The 22,018-nt window shown below is 55.4% G+C and overlaps 1 protein-coding gene across 9 annotated transcripts; it reads left to right on the forward strand.

The window, feature by feature from the left end:
• The first annotated feature begins 5,163 nt into the window (after positions 1-5,163).
• EXOC7 (exocyst complex component 7) lies at positions 5,164-21,640 on the forward strand. 9 transcript variants are annotated; one of them, XM_059150275.1, is made up of 21 exons: positions 5,164-5,320; positions 5,518-5,583; positions 7,093-7,277; positions 7,466-7,571; positions 9,731-9,953; positions 11,664-11,831; positions 14,204-14,296; positions 15,015-15,083; positions 16,054-16,199; positions 16,494-16,646; positions 16,865-16,963; positions 17,304-17,366; positions 17,624-17,690; positions 18,368-18,406; positions 19,095-19,160; positions 19,448-19,568; positions 19,814-19,909; positions 20,641-20,704; positions 20,913-20,954; positions 21,064-21,197; positions 21,435-21,640. In XM_059150275.1, the coding sequence occupies exons 1-21, from the start codon at positions 5,261-5,263 to the stop codon at positions 21,535-21,537; spliced, it is 2,163 nt and encodes a 720-aa protein (XP_059006258.1). In that variant the 5' UTR covers positions 5,164-5,260; the 3' UTR covers positions 21,538-21,640. The 9 variants fall into 9 exon arrangements, with proteins under 9 accessions (XP_059006258.1, XP_059006259.1, XP_059006260.1 ...); XM_059150276.1 differs by lacking the exon at positions 18,368-18,406; XM_059150277.1 differs by lacking the exon at positions 15,015-15,083.
• Positions 21,641-22,018: the final 378 nt, after the last annotated feature.

Consider the following 22,018-nt stretch of genomic DNA (forward strand, 5'->3'; position numbering starts at 1 on the left):
AGCAGAGATTACAAGTAGGCAGAGAGGCAGGCAGAGAGAAAGGAGGAAGCAGGCTCCCTGCTGAGCAGAGAGCCCGATGCGGGGCTCGATCCCAAGACCCTGGGATCACGCCCTGAGCCGAAGGCAGAGGCTTTAACCCACTGAGCCACCCAGGCGCCCCTAACTTACTTTTTTTTTAAGAGAGGAAACAAAGGGGAGGAAGGGGCAGAGGGAAGGAGAGAATAGTAAGCAGGCTCCATCCACCACGTTCAGTACCGAGCACAACGTGCGGCTTGATCTCATGTCCCTGAGATCATGACCTGAGCCCAAATTAAGAGTCAGATGCTTAACAGACTGAGCCCCCAAGATGCCCCTTAACTTACTTTTAATTGAAGAAAAAAATTAAACATGAGATGTTTTATAAATAGTTTTTTTTTAGTGGAGTTGTAGGTTTACAGGAAAAATTGTGCAGAAAGTACAGGGTTCCCACATGCCTCCCCCTCTCTCTTCGCAAGAGTGAGAATTGCTACCATGATATCAGTAGTACTGGTGAGAGTGAACAAGCTTGTCCTGCTCCCCATTTTAGGGTGAAGTATCTAGTTTCTCACTACAAAGTAATGATGTTAGCTGTAAGCTTATTGTAGATGTTTTTATCAAGTTAAAGAAGTTAACTCTTAATTCCTGGTTTTTTGATGGAAACTTTTATGAATGGATGTTGGATTTTATCAAATGCTTTCTTTTGCATCTATTGATATTATCACATAATTTTTTCTCTTTAACTTATTGATGTGGTGGATTACCTTAATTGACATTTTTTTAAAGATTTTATTGATTGATTGATTTATCAGAGAGAAAGGGAGAAAGAGAGAGAGGATGAGCAGGGGGAGAGGGAGAAGCAGGCTCCCCCCTGAGCAGGGAGCCCACGCAGGACTCGATACCAGGACCCTGGGACCATGAGTGGAAAGCAGAGTCTTGACCGGCTGAGCCACCCAGGCATCCCCATAATTGACTTTCAAATGTTGAACCAGACTTTCACACTTGGGAATAAATCTCACTTGCATAATAATCCCACGGTGTATAATTCTTTTTAGAGATTGTTTGATTCGACCTGCTAATATTTCGAGTATTTTTATATCTGTATTCCTAAGAGATACTGGTCAGCAGTTTTTCCTTCTTGTAATGTCTTCAGCTGGTTTTACTTTTAAAGTGATGCTGACCTCCTAGAATAGGTCTGGAAGGATCTCCTCTGTTTCCATTTCTAAAAGGGAGTGTAGGGAATTGGTACCATTTCTTCCTTAAACCTTTGGTAGAATTCATCAGCGAAGTCATCTGGACTTGGTGCTTTCTGTTTTGAAATTAATTACTGAATAAATCTCTGTCATAGATGTAGTCCCGTTCAGATTATTTACTTCTCTTTGTGTGGGTTTTGGTAGAGTGTGTCTTTCAGTAAATTGGCCTGTTTCATCGAAGTTATCAAATTTCAGACCATAGAGTTGTTCACAATATTCCTTATTGTTAATGTCCATGGGATCAGTAATGATGACCCCTGTTTCATCTCTAATATTAGTAATTTGTGTCTTCCCTTTTTTTCTTGAGTGGTCTGAGTAGAAGTTACCAATTTTATTGATCTTTTTAAAGGACCAGTTTTGATTTCCTTGATTTTCCCTACTAATGTCCTGTGTTCAATGTCACTGATTTTTTTTTTGTAAGATTTTATTTATTTATTTGACAGAGAGAGATCACAAGTAGGCAGAGAAGCAGGCAGAGAGAGAGGTGGGAGCAGGCTCCCCGCTGAGCAGAGAGCCCCATGTGGGGCTTGATCCCAGGACCCTGAGACCATGACCTGAGCCGAAGGCAGAGGCTTAACCCACTGAGCCACCCAGGCGCCCCTCTCTACAGATTTTTAGAGTAAATGTTTTAATTTAGGAATGTGTAGGTGTCTGTACAGGGATAGTCTGTGCAGGCAGAACCAGCCAATATGCCTAAGGGTGGAGTTGCCAATAGCAAAAATCTGGGAAGAACCCAAGTGTCCATTAATGGAGGACAGTGTTGCTATATTGTATCTCTTCCGAGAAACACTGAGCAAAGGATGCAGGAGATCTCTGATATTGATAAAGAAAGATGATCAAGATATAGGGGACACCTGGGTGGCTCAGTGGGTTAAGCCTCTGCCTTCCGCTCAGGTCATGGTCTCAGGGTCCTGGGATCAAGCCCCACATGGGGCTCTCTGCTCAGCGGGGAGCCTGCTCCCACCTCTCTCTCTGCCTGCTTCTCTGCCTACTTGTGATCTCTCTCTCTCTGTCATAAATAAATAAAATCTTTGGGAAAAAAATAGTTTGAAAACCAAACGTAGGTTTGTGCCCACAGGTGTTTCGAAGCTAACTCTATCCTTTGCACTGTCTTCCTTATAAGAAAGCACATGAAAGGCTGCCCACCCCTGGGCTCTGGGCACCTTGGTCCTTTCTCTCATTTTATATCTGCGAGGAGTTCAAAGAAAAGAAAAGAAAAAACACCCTCCTGACCACTCTGTCGGATGGCACTGTTAATGGCTGGTTGTTTCTCAGTGAGCAAGACAGACTACTTTTGATCATTACCAAAAAAAGGAAAATTTGTTTCCTTGGAAGTGTTTTAATGGAAAGGTAATTTTAACTCATTACCTTTAGAAACTAGAGAAACTGAATCATCCATTTACTTACTGTTTTTGGAGTTTGTGTTTTCCTGTTTTGCAGTGAGTCAGCTGTGTTTCCAATGCTGTAATTCCAGCCACAGGCATATGCCCCAGCATACAAATGTTCTGGGCCCAGGAAACATTTGGAGGAATTATACACCTGGTTCCCCAGGACGAACACCGATGAATTCCAACGTCTGGCATTAGGAAGCTACCAAACAAATGAATGCACTGTTGGGGGAGAGAGCTCAACCACCCTCCTTTCCTCTGGGAAGAGGATCTCTGTGACTGGGCAGTGGGGGGCCTGGCGATGATTGGCACCTTTGTGCTCCGCACAAGTTTCCGAGTGAGAAGCAAGGCTCCTGTGGCTGTAACTGATATGCCACTTGCTCCTCTTTTACTTTTGCTAAAGCAGCCTGTGCTGAGCGTAGCTGGGGAAGGACAACTTCGACTTCATCAGTGTCTACTTGTCAGCACATGCCTGACATTGGGATGAACATAATTTATTTTTTTAATATTTTAATCATTTATTTGAGAGAGAGAGAGGGTGAGAGGGAGAAGCAGACTCTCCAGTGAGCAAGGAGCCCGATACGGGGCTCAATCCCAGGACCCTGAGATCATGACTTGAGCTGAAGGCAGACACTTAACTGGCTGAGCCACCGGGCCCCCCATTTTTTTTAAAAAGATTTTATTATTTGAGAGAAAGAGGAGAATAATTTAAGCTCATCTTTCATTCTGTTTACCTTTTACTAGACACGATTGTCATAAATAGAACCTGTTTTTTACAAGGGTTTTCTTGAAAATCAGATTAGTGGGCGCCTGGGTGGCTCAGTGGGTTAAGCTGCTGCCTTCGGCTCAGGTCATGATCTCACGGTCCTGGGATCGAGTCCCGCATCGGGCTCTCTGCTCAGCAGGGAGCCTGCTTCCTCCTCTCTCTCTCTCTCTGCCTGCCTCTCTGCCTACTTGTGATCTCTCTCTGTCAAATAAATAAATAAAATCTTTAAAAAAAAAAAAAAAGAAAATCAGATTAGTGGTTTTGCATAGCAGCAAACAACACTCCTGAGCCACCCAGCATGGGGAGGCGGGGAGCAGCCTGGGGGGTGGGGGGTAATCCTCTCTCCCCCAGCCAGCTGTGTTGACTTAGTGCACCTGACCTCTCTGAGCCTGAGCTTCCTCATCTGCCAAAGGGAGACAACAGCTGTGCCTGACTTTTAAGTTTATTGTGAGGATTAGACAAAATAACGGGTAAGGGTGGTGTTTGTAACAGAGATGGACAAACAAGGCTCTCGATACAGGTTAGCTGGCTACCAAATTACAGTTAGTGAAGGAGATTTGAGAAAATACCAAAAAGCACACAGATATGTAGTTTATTTGCAAAAAATGCAATGATATTGTGCCAAGTTCAAAGTATTCGTTCATGAACACAGGGATCCTCAGACTTCTAGAGCAAGACATGATCAATATCTTTCTTGAGCATCTGCCCTGGGCTAGGTGCTGTTCAGAGAGGCAGTGCTGAAGGCAGCTCTCTAGGCTGGTCTATGGAGTCTAGAGTCATTTCCACTGTAGCCCTCCAGGCCCTCATTCTGTACGGTGGCACCTAACTGTTTAAACACTCGCCTTGGTCCTCAGGACTGCACAAGGACTGCCTCGGTGACATCATCGCAGGTGCCCGCCCACAATGACTCTTTTTATCTTCCCCATCTCTAACAGGGCTGCACTTGGAGATTTCCTTCAATCCCACTTTCCTGGCCACCCATCATCTCTGAGATGGTCCTCCTGCCCCAGCAGAAGAGCTCCCCAATCCCTCTCCAGGCTCTGGGTCCCATTTCTTCCTCCTCTTAGATGTGGTGGGTCCTGGGGCAGGGCCTTGGGAACACTAGGGCTTAGTATCCCAAAATATTCTCACCCACCAGCACATGCCTTGTTGTCTATCCTCCCCTGCCCGGATGCTGGACCCACAGAGGAACTGAGCAAAGCCACACGGCTATTTACTTCCCCGAGGACCGGGCCAGAGGCAGGGTGAGCAGGGAAGGAATGGAGGAAGGAGTGACATCAGGTTTTGCAGGAGCTGAGTCTTACGGTTAAAGCTGAACGCCCAGCCCCACAGGAACCTTGATCCAGGAACGTCTCCCCTGAAGCTGTGGTTAGAGGAGGCTCTGGGCAGAGGCGTTAGAGGAGCTCATCAACTGGCCACACGTTCTGAGCCTACTATGTGACACGCTCTGTGCTGCAGCGTGCGGAGAGCGCGATATCCGTGCCTGGACACAAAATGCGAACTAGGGAAACAAACTTATGGTCTTCCCCAGCCGCAGTCGAAGCCACACGAAGCCCGCAAGTGAACTCCAGCTGTCCCGCGGGCGAAAGCGACAGCACGCCGCTGGGGAACCTTCTCTGCCAAGGCAGTGAAGCCGCACTTGCCACACTCAAGATGGCTACCTGCCCCGGCCCATTACTTGGTTCTGCGCAAGCCTAATTCCGCTTGCCACTCTCAATATGGCACCACTAGCGCGCCACAGGGCGGGGCTAAGGGCGGAAGTGGGTGTGGCAGAGACGGGAGCCGAGAGGGCACGCAGAGGTAAGGTTCTGGGCGGTGGGAGCCGCTGGGCCGAAGCGATGATACCCCCGCAGGAGGCGTCCGCCCGGCGGCGGGAGATTGAGGACAAGCTGAAGCAGGTGAGGCTGGGGATGGGGAGCAGGTGAGGGAAGGGGCCGAGATCCGGGCCGGAACGTCTACTCGGGGGGGTGGGGGGGGGCGGGCAAGAAGGGAGCACTCCCTGCGAGGAGATAGGGTTGGGGGCGAGGCCATGGGCCGGGACGCGATGTTCTTAGCCTCCAGCTTCTTGTAATATGTCCCCCTCCGCTTCCCCCAGGAGGAGGAGACGCTGTCCTTCATCCGAGACAGCCTGGAGAAGAGCGACCAGCTCACCAAAAACATGGTGAGTAACCTCTCGGGTGGGAGGGGCAGACAGGCCTCCGGACTGGAGGAGAGCCGGGTTCGAGCCTGGGTGGTGACGGCGGGAATGTGTGGGTTTCTCCAGCAGCTGTGTGGGGTGGCTCTTACCTAGCTCCCTTCCCTTTTTCTGCCCCTTCTCTGAGGATGTCGCAGCTCCTGCTGGCACAGACTTTCAGCTTTCGGTGCGAGCTCTCCGGTCTTCGTTCTCTCCTTCTGCAAACATTTAGCGAGCCTGGCTTTCATGGGCTGGGTGGTGGTCGTGTGTCGTCCTCAATTTGGGTGATGATCAGAGGGCCAGGGTGGCCTGAGATTCTGAGATTGCTGAGGGTAGAGAAAACTCAGCCTTCAACCTAATACTGAGGGGTAGAAGGAGCTTTGAAATCAGAGCTGGGATCTGGTCCTCGCCTCACCACCACCACCACCACCACTACTACTTTTTCTTCTTCCTTTTTAAAATGATTTTATTTATTTATTTGCGAGAGAGAGCAGGGTGAAGGGTAGAGGGAGAAGCAGACTCCCCGCTGAGCAGGGAACACGATGGGGAACTTGACCCCGGGACTCCCAGATCATGACCCGAGGCAAACGCAGACACTTAACTGACTGAGCCACACAGGCGCCCCCTCCACTGATTTCTGTGTAGCTCCTGACAAGTAACACTGAGCTTCAGTTAACTCGTCTACTAACAGAGGCTGTGGCAACCTTCCCGCGTGGCTGTGCAGGTCGTAGGAGCCAATGCACGGGAGCGTGTCTTGCATAGTACCTGGTCTGCAACAGGCGCTCACCAGATAGGAGTTTCCTTCCTTACTTCCAGAGGAGACTGGAAAAGCTCATATCGAGTAGATGCAGACTTTGAATATGTGTTTAAGAACACAATCATAAAGTCTTAGTCCTTATGTAATGGAGAGTCACCCTTAGAGAGAGAGAGTTTTGAAGGTACTAGCAATGCATTTGAGGCTACTCTGTATGAAACTACTTCCTGTTCAGTCTAGGAAAGCTTCAGAGAGAAGTGAAATTGAGATTTGGCTTCCGGGGGTGGAAGGGAGGCCATCTGCGGTGATTATCTTGGAAGGAGTTCATTCGATGCACCGTCTGCCTTCAAGTCAAACTTCATCCGGTTTATTTGGACCGTGTGCTATGCACATGGTAGGTGCTGGGGATACAGTGGTGAACACGGACACCCTATCCCTTCCCTCATGGATTTTATTATCTAGAAAATCAGAGGAGGGGCGCCTGGGTGGCTCAGTTGGTGAAGCAACTGCCTTTGGCTCAGGTCATGATCCCAGGGTCCTGGGATCGAGGAAGCCTGCTTCTCCCTCTCCCACTCCCTCTTCTTGTGCTCTCTTTCTCTGTCAAAATAAATAAAAATCTTAAAAAAAAAAAAAAAAGGAAGAAAGAAAACCAGAGAAAAGGCAGCCAATTCCGAAGACCTCATGCGTGGGTGGAAGCAGTCCTGGGACAAGCCTGAGTCCTGAAACTGGGCTGTCCCCCGCAGGTGTCTATCCTGTCATCCTTTGAGAGCCGTCTTATGAAGCTGGAGAACTCCATCATCCCTGTGCACAAGCAGACAGAGAACCTGCAGCGGCTGCAGGAGAATGTTGAGAAGACTCTCTCCTGCCTGGACCATGTCATCAGCTACTACCATGTGGCCAGTGACACTGAGAAGATCATCAGGGAAGGGTGAGTAGGACCAGAGGCTCGCATTGCTGACACCTCCTGCGCCAGCGACGCTAGGCTTCAGGAGGGAGGGTTTGAATATATTTGAGCCCGGAGTCCCCTGTGTCCATTCTCTTCTCTTTCAAACACCAGTGGGTCCTGCCTGTTTATCTTGCATCTGCCCAGGCTGAAGCAGCTCTTTCCCTTGACAGCCCCACGGGCAGGCTAGAGGAGTACCTTGGGAGCATGGCCAAGATTCAGAAGGCCGTGGAGTATTTCCAGGACAATAGCCCGGACAGCCCAGAGCTCAACAAAGTGGTGAGGGGCCAGCGGGCTAATGCGGGAGGGAGGTTTGGGCAACACCAGTCCCCCTCTCCGGTCCCATGAGGGACACTGGACCTTCTTAAAGGAGAACATAGTGGGAGAAACAGTAGTACGTAATATGATATGCGTACTTCAGACATTAAGACTTCTGTCTCAGAAATTATAGGTATACATTCTTAATACGTGTTTATAATTAAGTCAACTCTAAATTACATATCAAATGTAAATCTAACACTTGATTTTTATACGCGCATTTGTATTTTTTCTGTTGTGAAAAATACGTACTATAAAATTTACCATTTTAACCCCTTTAAGTGAAGAGCTCAGTGGCATGAAGTCGCATTGACGTTGTGTAGCCGCTCCCGCCATCCGTCTCCAGAACTCTTTCCATCTTCCCAGAATGAAACCCACTAAACCCTGTCCCTCTCTTCCCCCGGCCCTTGGCAACGATCATTCTCCTTTCTGTCTCTGTGAACTTGACTACCCTCGGAACCTGCATTCCTGTTTTCATGTTTGACTTGCTGTTTTCTGTCTTTGCGTTTCAGTATCAGAGGCTGTAGGTGACCAGAGCAAGGTGGGGTAAGGCTGGGAAGTGAGATTTACTCAAGGCACTGAGGGAAGGGCAGAATGCACACAGGAGAAATGAGCCCCAGCCTCCCAGAGCGGGAAGAATACTAGAGGAAGGGCCAGCTCAGACCCAGTCACCGGGCACACCCTCCTGGTGGCACCACAGTTCTCACCCTGGGTGTGTGTGTGTCACCCAGAAGAGGGAGTAAGCTGAGAAATGGAAGATGAGAACCTGGCCTTTCTCCAACCGAGAAAGCTTTTGTTCAGAGCAGCACTTCCCAGAGTTTCTGCCATCAGGCTCTGTGACGGAAATGAGGACATTCGCATGTCACACTGGGTATGACAGTGGCTGGGATCCAGCCAGTGGTCTCTGACCACCTACGGCCCCGCCTCCTTGTCTAGAAGGACAGTGGGATCAACACGAGTCACCAGTGGGGACACCCCAGTGTCATCAGTGTACTGCAGCATGGGGCGGGGGCTGTCTTGAGTTTGGGGTGTCAGGGCTTAGAGAACTTTGTTTTAGGGGGGGGGGTCACTGCCAAGTTTGGGTTGGAGAGTAAAGAGCCAGACTAGAACTTGGGGGTGGGGTGGAGACAGAGAGTACAGGACATGTGAGCCATACGTCTCCCCGAGAGCACATCCTCCTCGTTCAAGCAAGGACACTCCAACTCCTTCCTTTCTCATTTCGGAGACATCTTTATTGAGATATAACTCACTTGCCATTACGTTTGCTCACTTAGAGGAGGCAACTCAGTGGCTCTAGCATAATCACCGAGTGGCACGGGACCCCTGGAACCAGTTCGAGAATACTTTCATCACCCAAACAAGAGCCCCAAACCTCAGCTCCTTTCCCTAGTCACATAGCCTCTGCCAGTCACTGGTCTGCGCTCTGTTCCTCCAGATTTGTCTGTTCCAGGCTTCTCATAGCAATGGAACCATATAACATGTGACCTTCCGTGTCTGCCGCCTTTTACCTCACATAACGTTTTGAAGATTCGGGCACACAGTGGTGTGTGTCAATGCTTTGTTCATGGTTTGGCTGAGGAACGTCAGATGGTGTGGAGAGACCACATTCGCCACTTGCTGGACACTCCACTTTCTGGCATTTACAAATAATGTTGCTGCGAGCCCTCACGTGTTCTCTTTCTTGTGGACGCATGTTTTCCGTTCTCCCGTGTGTTCTGGCTGGCTGTTTCTTATCCAGCGTATGATTTGCCTGTGTTCTCTCTCATCCTGTGCGCTGTCCTTTCCCTTGCAGAACCGAAGTTTTTCCCGCGACATAGTTCCATTGATCTATTTTTGTTTCCTCTTACGAACCCTTTTCTAACAAGAAAACAGAGTAATGGCCCAGCGGGAAAATCATCGGCCCATGTTTGTGAAGCCCGTGTGTCTTGTAAAACTTGTGAAGCCCGTGTGTCATGTTTCACGTGTGAACATGCATGTTGAGGGACCGCAAGGCAAAGACAGAAGCAGCGAGGGCTTCCTGGTGTTTCCTCTCTGCGTGGAAGGAAGGGAAGGCAGAGGAGGGGCCCCTGGAGGCTGAAGAGCCGAGCCCGCTCCCTACCTTCCTCCCCTTGTCCCCATAGAAGCTGCTTTTCGAGCGCGGGAAGGAGTCTCTGGAGTCCGAGTTCCGCAGCCTGATGACCAGGCACAGCAAGGTCGTGTCCCCTGTGCTCATCCTGGATCTGATCAGCGGCGAGGATGAGCTGGAGGTCCAAGAGGAGGTGCCCCTGGAGCACCTGCCCGAGGGAGTGCTCCAGGACGTGATCCGCATCTCCCGCTGGCTGGTGGAGTACGGCCGCAACCAAGGTGAGGGGACCCAGGTGGCAGGGCCAGACGCAGTGCTCTCCGGTCCCCTTTATTTCTTTAATCCACCTGGATTTTTTTTTTCATAAAGTTTAGTAGGAAAAGATAATACGCGCAGTAAACCTATAGCTTACGTGACTGTGTGAACACGTCCACGGCTCCAAAGCAGCACTTTGGGGGACTGTGGGCTCAGCAGAATTTTAGGGAGAAGAGGGAGGCCAGTGGACACCTCCAGACCCCTGTGCTTCGGCCCATTTTTTTACCCTGGGGCTCCTTGGAACACATTGGTTGGGAACTGCTGAAATGGAGTATTTCCCGGTCAGTTTGCATTTTTGGATTCTCCAGTGTTCTGAGTATTGATAGATAGTCCTGTTATGAACGTACTTGTGTGGACGCTTTCCTTACGTAGGGAGTTCTTTGGGTGTTTTCTCAAAGATGCAACTATCAGGTAGAAGTGGCCAAATGGTATAGCAGCAATGCCCACCACAGCCGACCAGTGGGAAGAGCCCAGATGCCCATCAGCAGATGAATGGATGTGGTGTATGTATATTTACAGTGGGATACTATGCAGCCATCAAAAAGACTCCCAAAAATGAAATGTTGCCATTTGCAACGTGGATGGAACTAGAGGGTATTACACTGAGCGAAATAAGTCAATCAGAGAAAGACAATTATTAAATCTCTCTGATATGAGGAATTTAAGAGGCAGGGCGGGAGGGGGGATGGGGGGATAGAGAAGGAAAAAATGAACCAAGATGGGATCGGGAGGGAGACAAACCGCAAGAGACTCTTAATCTCATGAAACAAACAGGGTTGCTGGAGGGTGCGGGGGAGGGATGGGGTGGCTGGTGATGGACACTGGGGAGGTATGTGCTATGGTGAGTGCTGTGAAGTGTGTAAGACTGACGATCCACAGACCTGTACCCCTGGGGCAAATAATACATTATATAAAAAAAGAAAAAAGAAGTGACCAAACAGGTTTGTAACCTTCTGCCATTGCAGCTCCTCCCCCGGTGGGTGGGGCCAGTCCAAAGAGCCATCAGGGGTCCCAAGGCTCCCTCTTCTTCATTCATTTTATTTATCTTAGCTGGGGCTGCGGTGGTCCTTTTTTTAAAAAATTTGCATGTCACGAATGGCTGAAGACATAGTGTTTTTCATTCACTGCCTTTTGTTGTCTCTTTGCCTCCAGTAAATCGCTCACATCCTTTGACCCCTTACCAAGGTGGATCTCGATGTTTATTTATTCGTAAAAAGATGTTATTTATTTGTTTGAGAGAGAGAGGGTGTGTGCACATACCCTGGGGAGGCACAAAGGGAGAGGCTCGTGCAGACTCGCTACTAAGCGTGGAGGCCAACACAGGGCTCCATATCACAACCTGTGAGATCTTGACCTGAGCTGAAATCAAGAGTCAGACGCTCAACCCACTGAGCCTCCTGGGTGCCCCCTAATTTTATGTTTGTTATCTCAAAGAACTTTATTTCAAAGAACTTTACCTTCGAAATTTAATTCGCAGCTCTATTGTTTTTCTCCCCCCTTTTAAGATGGCTTGATTTGGGACAAGGCTACGTGGGTAGCTGGGAGCCACAGCAGATGCTAGGAATGAGTTAGCAAACCGAGATGGTGGGCTCTGCTACTGTCCTGCCCACTGCATCTAGAGGGGAAAGAGAGGCAGGGACCCCAGCTGCCACAGCTGTCCCCCCCTCTCTCCTCAGATTTCATGAACGTCTACTACCAGATTCGCTCCAGCCAGCTAGACCGCTCCATCAAGGGCCTGAAGGAGCATTTCCGGAAGAGCAGTTCTTCCTCTGGGGTACCCTACTCCCCCGCCATCCCCAACAAGAGGAAAGACACGCCCACCAAGAAGCCCATCAAGAGGCCAGGTGAGCCGGCACCCCGGCCCATTCAGCCCCCGCCGGAAGGCTGTGTGGGACCTGCGTCGCCTTCAGCTGCCTTGGGGTTCGCGGCGTTGGCCCTTCCAGAGCTTGTCCTCACAGTGACCCCCGGCTGTAGGTACAGAGGACAGAAAGCAGGTGACTCCCCATCTGCTGAGGCTCCATGCTCCAGGGGTCACGTCTCCGTGTGTCCGCCGCAGTCTGGAGAAGCTAGGGCGAGGGGCTGCTGTGAGCAGCACCAGGCAGAGAAAGCTCGAGAGCCAGGGGCTGCTTGTACCTTAGCCCACCCTGCCGAGCTGTGGCTGCGGGAACACACCCGGTGTGGCCACTGGGACCCAGCCCTCACGACAGTGTTGTGAGGAGAGTGTTTCTTGCCCGTGCTCCTCAGAGAGCGCCTGCTCCTGCTCCGGCCTTTAACTGGGGTTTGGAGAAAGCTGCCCTCAGGGTCCCGAGCAAGCAGAGGACTGGTGGCCGCAGCAGGAGGTGCACCGCCTTCTCCCTTCCGGCGTGGGTCTTCTGGCCGTCACCTAAAAACCTGCTCCTACCGCTATGCTGAGCCCGCCTGCTGGGCCGCGGCTGCTGGCACTCCGTCGGTCCGTCCCTGTGCGTTGGGCAGGGGCTGTCTCCCTCGGCGAGGCCGTGAGGCTGCCTGCCTCAGCTGGTCTGGGCTCTCTTCCCCATCTCTTCTCTGATAGGCCCACGGCGGGGGGGGGGGGGGGGCAGACCTGGTCTATACCGCCCCCGGGGTGTCGGCTGGCCGCGGCAGAGCTCGCAGTGGGCCTGGGCTGTCCTTGGCTTCTGGGCCACGGAGGAAGACTCGGGCTCTGAGGATTCCTGTGCTTGCTGCAGAATTCCCAGAGTCTTCAGCAGCCAGGGGTCGGTACTGATGTGGGAACTAGGGAGCCAGGCCCCTGGGACCCATCTGCTCCTGGCTCAGAGGAGAGGGGCAAGGGAGGCCTCAGTGGGCTGGCGGTTTGATACCAGTCTCAGCGCCTCCGTGGCCATTGGGCACCTGATGGGTTTGACGGCTGCCCGATCAGTGTCCTCGGTCCCCGTCCACGCCCGCGAGCCGGCGAGCCTCCTCAGGGGCCCTGTGTGAGCCCATCTGCTGCCGGTCGGCTGTGGGGCAGGAATCTGATTCGCTCATTAGCAGGACTGCTCACTGAATGGGGAGAACACGGGGAGGCAGATGCTGAGCCGGGGCCCTGAACTTGGTCATTAGTAGCTGATTGTCACATGCTCTAAACAGAAAGCTACTCCAGACCTTGGCCCTTCTCCCCCAGCTTTTTGGGGAACTGCCAGAACCCAGGCAGCCTCACTTTATTCCGGAACACGGCTGGGGGTCGGGGGACGCAGGAGTCTCCAGGGAAGACAGACCAGAGTTCCGTGTGGGGGCCTCCTCTCTGCTCCCAGTGCATTTTATTAACAAAGCAGCTATCCTCGTCTCTTTTAAATGCTATTTTATCTCCCCCTTTCCTGCCCTGAGATGTCTCATTCCCACAGGGGTGGCTGACCCCGGAGGCTGTAGGCATTGGGATTTTGTTTTTGTTGACTTCACTTGTGATACTAACTGTTGTTTTTTTCCTCCATGCCGGAAGCATGTCCCCTGTCTACCGTCCTGCCTCCGGCTCTGTGTGGTGGCTTCCGTGAACCCCCAGCCGAGCTTCTGAGTTTTCTCTGATTGCTTTGGGGGTTCAGGTGGCTTTGGTGCATGGGGCCAGGCTGCCTCAGGGTTTCCAAGCCTTCTGTCTTGGGCACCGCTCTCCCAGGAAGCTCAGTCCCGTCTCACCAGCTCCCGGGCTCTGCTTTCTGTCGACCTCCGTGTGTCCACGTCCCAGCACTGAGCATGCCCAGGAACTCTGACTCCTACTAGTGTTTCGGGCCGGACCATGGGCCTGTCGGCCTCAGAGGGTCCCCAGACTCTGCCAGCTTGGCTGTGCCCTCTGGGTATGAGAATGTCATCACCAGCTCCTCCATCCGGAGCCCCAGTCTGGTCCAACTTACATGGCACTCAGTAGTGTCTTTTATTTTGGGCTTCTCCTGATGGGCTTTTTGGCCCATCTCATCTCCTTTACCCACTGCGCTTCCTAAAGAGAACTCAGACCCAGAGCGGTGAGGGTCAGGAGCAGAATCAGGAGCCCACGTGGGGCACACCCTGTGCCCGTTCCTCCTTGTCCCTGTGCAGCGCCTCCGGCGGTCCTGGAAGGGGCCTGCTGGAGAGACGGCGTGTGGGCATGCTCACTGTTGGGGGGCCGGGTGTGGGGCTTGGGGGGGTGGTGGGCAGGTGGAGGCCCGCTGCTGTTTTCTCTCACTCATTTCCTAGGTCTTCTTGTCTCCTCTCTGTGTGGCTCTGGTGACAGGGACGATCCGTAAGGCTCAGAACCTTCTGAAACAGTATTCCCAGCATGGTCTAGATGGGAAAAAGGGGGGCTCTAACCTCATTCCTCTGGAAGGTAATCACCCTGTGTTCTCCTGTTCCCTCCTCCTCCACCCTGTGTCCACTCTCGTGGCAGGGCAGAGCCTCCAAGCCCCCAGGAGGGCCGCGGGAGAGTCCCAGAGAGGGCAGCGGGGGTGGGAACAGCAGGTCCCTGGTGCCACTCCTTCCAGCTGGCACGGGGGCAGGTGTCGTGGCCTTGGCCTGGTCCTATCCGGCTGACGGCAGCTCTGCCCTCCCTGAGGCTTCCTACCCATTCCCTCCGTCTCTGTCCTTGTCTCCTATTTGAACTCAGAGAAAGTTCTTTGTCACGGGCAGCCCTTTCACGCTCAGACCAGCAGTGGTGGGACCAAGCTGGCCTGGGCCTCCAGGCCACCCCTAAATATGGTGATGTGGGTAAACCCCTTGGGGCCGAGCATCAGACCCTCCGCAGCTGCCGGAAGCTCTCCAGAACCTTCCTTGGTCGTCCCGCAGGCTTCTCTCTTGGCCTCGGGATTAGAGAACCAGCTCTTAAGGACGGTCTGGGGCACTGCAAGTCAGGCTTGAAATGGCTGTTCCCCAAGGTGGTCCGCAGCAGAGGAGGGGCTCAGAGCCCTCTCCCGTGCCCCTTCCCCTGCCCCCCACCCCATCTCACGTCCCCTCCTGGAGATCGAGGGCTTCTTCCCTGTCCCCGAGGGGCAGCCCACCCGGCCCTTGGATAAATGCTGCTTGTGTCTGTACGGCCGACGTCTCGCTAGGTCACGAGCATGATTTCCGAGTTAAGCACCTGTCCGAGGCCCTGAACGACAAGCACGGGCCGCTGGCTGGTGAGTACCGCAGCCCAGCCCGAGGGCAGCCGCCGCTGCCTTGGCAGAGGTCCCCGGAGGGCTCTGCTCTGAAGATGAGCCAGCCCTGTTTGCCTCTCTCTCTCAAGTCTCTCTTTTGGGCACTAGGTCTCCTTGCCTCTCTCCAGATGGGCGTGTGTGCCTGGCTCTCAGGGCCTGGGCCAAGGGGAGAAGCTGCCGCTCCTTGGAAGGTGGCTCCCTGGAGAGCAGGGAGCCCTGACATCCGACTCCAACAACAGCTCTGACTCGGAGCCCGTTCCTTTGCTTGAGGGACCAGGTTGCCTGGGGGTGCCCCCTGCCCCAGCCTCCGCTAGTGGGCCCTGGGTCTCCTGGGGCAGCTGACCAGCAAGAAGCCCTCCCTTTCTGGGACTCATGGCCCCTTCTCAAAGTTTGACCCCATGCCAGCTAGCCTCCTAGGCCATAGCCCACTGCCTTCTTAGACATTCCAGAAGGTCTGGTGGGGCTGAGAACTGCCTTCAGTGGCCCGGCATTTTCTCCGATGGGTGACCAGGGTGCCTGCCACCTTGACGTGGGCACTGCCATTCACCCAGCCCTGGCCGTCCATTTTCTAGTACGATTCAGAATCCTCAGTCCTGGGGACAGGTACACCGTAGCCAAGAAGCCGATGTAGGACGCTTCCCTCTTCCATCCGTCTTCCCTCTCTCCATCCGTCTCCCCAGCATCTTTAGTACCTGATGCTCTGGGACATGAGCACTGTCTGGCAGAGCTGAAACTGAAGCCAGGACAAAGGCTGGATTGCAGCCCTGTTTTTTCCTTCGAAGCAGTCAGGCCTGCTGGAATCCTCTCAGCTTTCTGCCAGAACAGTCCGCCTCCTCCCCCCATCTGCTGCCAGCCTGGGCTGCAGGCCAGGAGCTGGGGAGACCCATGCCCCCCCAGCAGGGAGAGCAGCAACCTCCAGACCAGCAGCTCAGGGGCACTGCTGTCCCCCCAGGGAGAGACGACGCGCTGGACGTGGAGACCGACGCCTACATTCACTGCGCCAGTGCCTTCGTCAAGCTGGCCCAGAGCGAGTACCAGCTGCTGATGGATGTCATCCCTGAGCACCATCAGAAAAAGACCTTTGACTCCCTGATCCAGGTGCTGCCTGGATCCCCAGGCGTGGGGATCTCCACCATGCTCCTGGGCCCCGACTGACCAGATGTCCCCGCAAACCTGCCGCTGTGGAAGCTGGGGTTCGGGCCAGAGCTGCCGTCCAGTAGCCTTCAGCTATAGCCACCCCCACCATGTGTGTGTGGGGGGGGGGGGGGTCGCTGTCCCCTGCTGGGCCATGCTGGCTTCCCCCAGCCCCTCCGGCGGCCCTGACCGTCCCTAGGAGGCAGCTGTCACCACTCCGTCCCCTCCGTGAACCACGTCCTTGCTCTGCTTTCGCAGGATGCGCTGGACGGGCTGATGCTCGAAGGGGAGAACATCGTGTCTGCGGCCCGGAAGGCCATCATCCGGCATGACTTCTCCGCCGTGCTCACCGTCTTCCCCATCCTGCGGCACCTGAAGCAGACCAAGCCCGAGTTTGACCAGGTGCTCCAGGTATGTGGGTGGGAAGACCCTTGGGGACCCAGGGAGGGGGAACCGCCTTCTCCACCCTCGCACCTCTGCTCCAAAGCTGCACGGAAGCAGCTTCTGCAGGGCCCTGGGCAAGGGGACCCAGTCGCGGGGTGACAGGACAGGAGGGGAGGCCCTGCGGTGCGGGGCAGGGGAGCGGCTGGCGAGGAGCAGGTCTGCTCTGCAGCTGTGTGCTTCCTCAGGGTACGGCTGCCAGCACCAAGAACAAGCTGCCCGGCCTCATCACCTCCATGGAGACCGTTGGAGCCAAGGCCCTGGAGGACTTTGCTGACAACATCAAGGTGCTCTCCCGCTCTCTGGGGCCACCTGCGGCCCTAGGAGCTGTGGGCAGGACCGCCAGGGACCTGCCTCCGGAGCTCCTGCAGAGGGCGGGCTGCCCAGAGGGGCTGCTAGTCTCCCGGCAGTACCCACTCGCCGCCCTTTCTTTCCTTGGGGGCTCCGGAGCCCGCAAGGGTGACACTCCTGCCCCATTTTTCCTGTCCCGTCTCCAGCCCGCCTGCCTCAGGGGCGCCCTGACCCCTGTCTACCAGGAGGTGGCACCAAGAGCAGACTGCCTGGGGCTTGGGGTGGGGCCCAAGGCCTTGGGAGCAGGTTCAGGAAGCTGGGCTGTTCTTTCCACAGAATGATCCAGACAAGGAATACAACATGCCCAAGGACGGCACCGTGCACGAGCTCACAAGCAACGTAGGTGCTGCCCAAGGTCGCCTGGGGAGGGAAAGGGGCCCGGCCTGGCCCAGAGCCAGCGTGTTGGTGGCTGGATGGATGGCAAAGTCCTTGGCGTCTCCAGTAGGGCAGGAAGCTTGCAACCACCCTTTTCACGTGGCAGACCCCTGGCCCTGCACTTGCTGTGGAATGGTCCTAGGGGCTGTGTTTGGGAGGTGACCTTGACCTTGAGGTCCTGCCCTTGACCTTCTTCCTGGACCTGTTTTCTCCCCACACAGGCCATCCTCTTCCTACAGCAGCTCCTAGACTTCCAAGAGACGGCAGGGGCCATGCTGGCCTCCCAAGGTACTTGGCACCTCCCAGTGGGGCCCTCCACCCGTCCCTGACTCCTCCCTCTTGTCTGGAGACGTGGGGTGACTGGCCACCCCGCCGGCGGAGTGGGGTCTGACTGTTCCTTTTCTGACCCGACCTCCTCCCTCCTCACTCCTTCCGCCGTCCTCACCCCGGAGAGCGGCGCTCCCTGGTTCGAGGGCGGCCCGCCGGCCTTGGCCCACCTCCCGCGTTCCTCCACCGGCTCTTGCGTTCGCCTGTCCTCCCGCTTAGTCACCCAGCTGCCCGTTCTGTGGGCTGCTGTCTCACGGCCGGCCCGGTGTCTTCCCTCGGACCGCTGCCCTGGCACTGGAGCTGGGGAGGTCGGCGTGGAGGGACGTTGGCGTTTCTGAGTTCCGAGACCCAACCCACCTTGTTTGGGTCCCCGGGCCGTCCCCCCCCCCCTCCATTTTGGGGGCGAGGGAGCCAGGAGCGGCCTCTGGCCTGCAGTTGTCCAGATCCCCTCTTGGCTTCGTGCTCCCTCACCTTCAGGGGTCCAGCTGGGGTGTGTCCTGCTGTCTGTGTTCCGGCTGTCACGGGGTGGGGTCTGCCGGACTCTGGGGACCCGGTCTCTAACCTGTGTTTGCACTTTGCGTCTTTTTCCTTCTTTGTCTCTCCCTTCCCCTCTGAGTGCGCCGCCTTTCACTCCGTAGTTCTTGGGGACACATACAATATTCCTTTAGACCCCCGAGGTAAGCAGCAGGGCTCTGCAGCCCCATCCTACCCCTCTGAAACCCCATGGGTGAGTTTTCTTGGGGACGGAGGCATCTGGACAGACTCAGGACCTAGAGGGGAGCAGGGTCGGGGGGACATGAGTTTCTTCAGGGCGCTCCCAACTCTCAGCTCCCTGCAGGGCCACTTTCTGATGCTGAGCTTATCCGGGTGGCACCCAGCCTACGCCCCCCCAGGCTATCCCAGCACCTGCCTCCCCCCTCCTTCCTCAGACACCACCACCCTCCTGCTGGTGCAGAGGAGCCCAGTGTGGGAGAAGCGGGAGAGGCTGTGGGGAGCCCACAGTGGGATAAATGGGCCTGGGAGTAGATAGCACCCGGCCTGAGTCAGGGCTGGGGGCCGGGGGCATACCACTCTGTCCTGCCGCCCTTCCTGCTGAACACAGGCCAGCTCATTCCCCTTCCCGTCACTGTCAGGGGCGAGGGGCTTGGCCTGGGTTCTAGGAAGAGGCCGAAGCTGTTCTCCCCGCAGCAGCAGGAGCCCAGCAGCTCAGCAGCCCCACTCCCGAGCGCCTCTGCCTCCAGTCGGCCCGAGGAAGGCTCAGGGGCCCCTCCCAGGGCTTGCACAGCTGCTTCCAGGGCTGAAGGAAGGCCAGCGAGGGTCCTGGCTGCGGCCCAGGCTGCAATAACAGGTCTTCTCTCCTCCCAGAGACCAGCTCCTCCGCCACCAGCTACAGCTCCGAGTTCAGCAAGCGTCTGCTGAGCACCTATATCTGTGAGTGCCGGCTCGCAGCCCCCTGCGCCCACCTCCTCGCCTTCCCCTCCCTTCCTTTGTGCCCTCCTGCTGCTCCCTGACCACTCCCGAGCCCCCTCCGTGACCTTGGGAATCGTAGCCTAACTTCCCGTTGTGGGGCTGAGCAGGGCCAGGCAGAGGGCTCCTGCGGCTTGTGGAGTCCGAGGTTGGAAGGGACAAGGACAAGCGCTGGACTTGGTTCAAGGGCCAGGGACCGGGGTGGTTTTGGTCAGACTGCCCGCGGACGTCGCCACTCCCTCCCCGTGCAGGTAAGGTCCTGGGCAACCTACAGCTGAACCTCTTGAGCAAGTCCAAGGTGTACGAGGACCCGGCCCTGAGCGCCATCTTCTTGCACAACAACTACAACTACATCCTCAAGGCCCTGGAGAAGTGAGTGGCTGCAGGGGACCTGTGTGCACGCGCGCGCGCGGCTCCCCCCTGTCCCCGCCCTTCCGGGGCCACCGGTGCCCTCTGCCTGGCCAGGTGGGGAGGGCAGCGCTTTGCCTCTTGGGAGTCCCAGGACCTGGGGCGGTGTGGGGCAGGCCCCGCGGGTGCTGCTGTGGAGACCAGCAGCCTTATGGGCCCCGAAAACCAGTTTGGTCCCCCTCTGCTCCCTCCCCACTCCCCCGCCCCAGGTCTGAGCTGATCCAGCTGGTGGCCGTGACCCAGAAGACTGCTGAGCGCTCCTACCGGGAGCACATCGAGCAGCAGATCCAGACCTACCAGCGCAGGTGGGCCCCGCCGCGCCCTCCCCTCACCCCCAGACTCGAATCCTTCACTCACTCTTCCTACCCGAGCTTCACTCAGAGTGGGTCAGGGGCGGGGGAGTGCTCCCCCCGTGGGCCCAGTGCTCCGCTTGCTGTTTAACCACGCTGACAGGACGGAGAGGGGAGCCCCCCTCTACCGCCACCTGCTCCCCGGGGGCTGCTATGACAGCTTCTCCAGAGGGTGGGGTGCCAAGGGCACAGGCTAAGAAGAATCCAGAGGCTGCCTCACGGGTGTGGAGACATGAGGCCAGGCAAAGAGCAAGGTCGCGAGAGCACTTGAGCTTGCTGCGCTCCCACTGCTGCTCATCCCCGTCTCTCCTCGGTTTGTGTGTTTCCCCTGGTGTTTCTTCATGTGAGCAGTGTCCCTCCTGCTCGCTTTGTCTGTCCTCTGCTTCCGCCCTCCTTTCTCATCCGCTTCGTCTTTATTCTCCAGGAGATCGATGTGCAGCTACTAGCGTTTGTTCAATGTATTGAATTCTGTTTCCTGTTCTTGGTTTTGAAAGCCACCAGCCCCAACATTTTCTTTTTCCAAGGGAAAATCTCAGTTGTGCTCTGCGTGGCCGCGCCTCTAATGATCGCGGAGCGCCCCTCCCCCAATAGGTCCAGAGATGGACAAAACAAAACAAACCAGCCCCTGGGAAGCAGCAGCCTGAGCTGTCCCTGCTCTGCCTTCTGCTTCTCTCCCCACCCGGCAGCTGGTTAAAGGTGACTGACTACATCGCTGAGAAGAATCTACCTGTGTTCCAACCGGGAGTCAAGGTATGCAGAAGGCCTGGGCTGGGAAGGGGCATCTAGCAGGTGTGATACTTTTTGTCATGTCTCTGGGAAAAAATGGGAAGAGTGAAGGATGCCTGTGGCCACCACGGTGGCAGGAGATAGGGCTGGGCTCAGCATTTGGGGAAGGAGCCAGCGGCCGGGCGGTTCTGCTCTGGGGAACACTTTCTCTGCCCTCTCTCACCTCCCCCAGCTAAGGGACAAGGAGCGGCAGATGATCAAGGAGCGGTTCAAGGTGAGTTGGGGTCCCCTTCCACCCATGGCTCCCTGCTGCTGTTGCAGGGACACGGGCCTGGAGTCTTTGTCTTTGGGTCGCTTCTATTTCCACCTTTTTTGGCGGCCAGGGTTTCAATGATGGCCTTGAAGAATTGTGCAAGATCCAGAAGGCCTGGGCTATTCCTGACATGGAGCAGAGAGACAAGATTCGCCAAGCGCAGAAAAATATTGTCAGGGAGACCTATGGGGCCTTTCTGCACAGGTGAGCCCTCTGCCTGCACCTCCCCAGCCCTGTGCCCTTCACTGCCCCTGTTGGGTCTCTGCGCTGTGCTTCGAGAAAACACGGAGGGGCGTGCGGGTGTGGGTGACAGAGCCCGTGCCTTGGGCTTTGCTCTGGGGCCAGACAGGGGCATCACTCAGGGGCACGCTGAGAAGTGCCTTGGGCTGAGGTGGAGCTGGGGAGGCTGCTAGCCTGCCCCTGACCTCAGCGCCTGGCCAGGTACGGCAGCGTGCCCTTCACCAAGAACCCGGAGAAGTACATCAAGTACCGTGTGGAGCAGGTGGGCGACATGATCGACCGCCTCTTTGACACGTCCGCCTGAGCCTTCTGCGCCCCAGCCCGGCTCTGCCCGAGCCTCCTGCGGTCCCTGCCGGGCTCTGCCGGAGCAGCCATGTTACGGGACAGATAAATCAGTGTTAACTTGCCTCTGGGCCTGGTGAGTTTGCCATCCTAGGGGAGAGGGACTTTCTTCCACCGTTTCCCCAGTCCAGAGCCCTGTCCCCGAGCCCTCGAGTCCTGGTCTGTATTTCTTCCTGGAACCCCCCCAGACCAGCACTCTCAGAATACCTGGGTTCCTTTCCACCTTAAGGCTCCTGACCCTGGGCCGGCTTGGGCCATGTGATGGCTTCCAGACAGGAAGGAACAGAGAAGAAAGACGAAGGGCCCTCATATGTACAAGAGTGGGAGGGAAAACGGCCCATCTCCGGCCTGGGTCAGAGCTGGGGGTGGAGAATGCCCCCTCTAGCCCAAAAACGTGGGTAGGGCCCAGAGGGGCAGGCCACAGCGCAGCCAAAGGGCATGGA

Source organism: Mustela lutreola, chromosome 15 (genome assembly GCF_030435805.1).
Source record: "Mustela lutreola isolate mMusLut2 chromosome 15, mMusLut2.pri, whole genome shotgun sequence".
Taxonomy (NCBI): Eukaryota; Metazoa; Chordata; class Mammalia; order Carnivora; family Mustelidae; genus Mustela; species Mustela lutreola.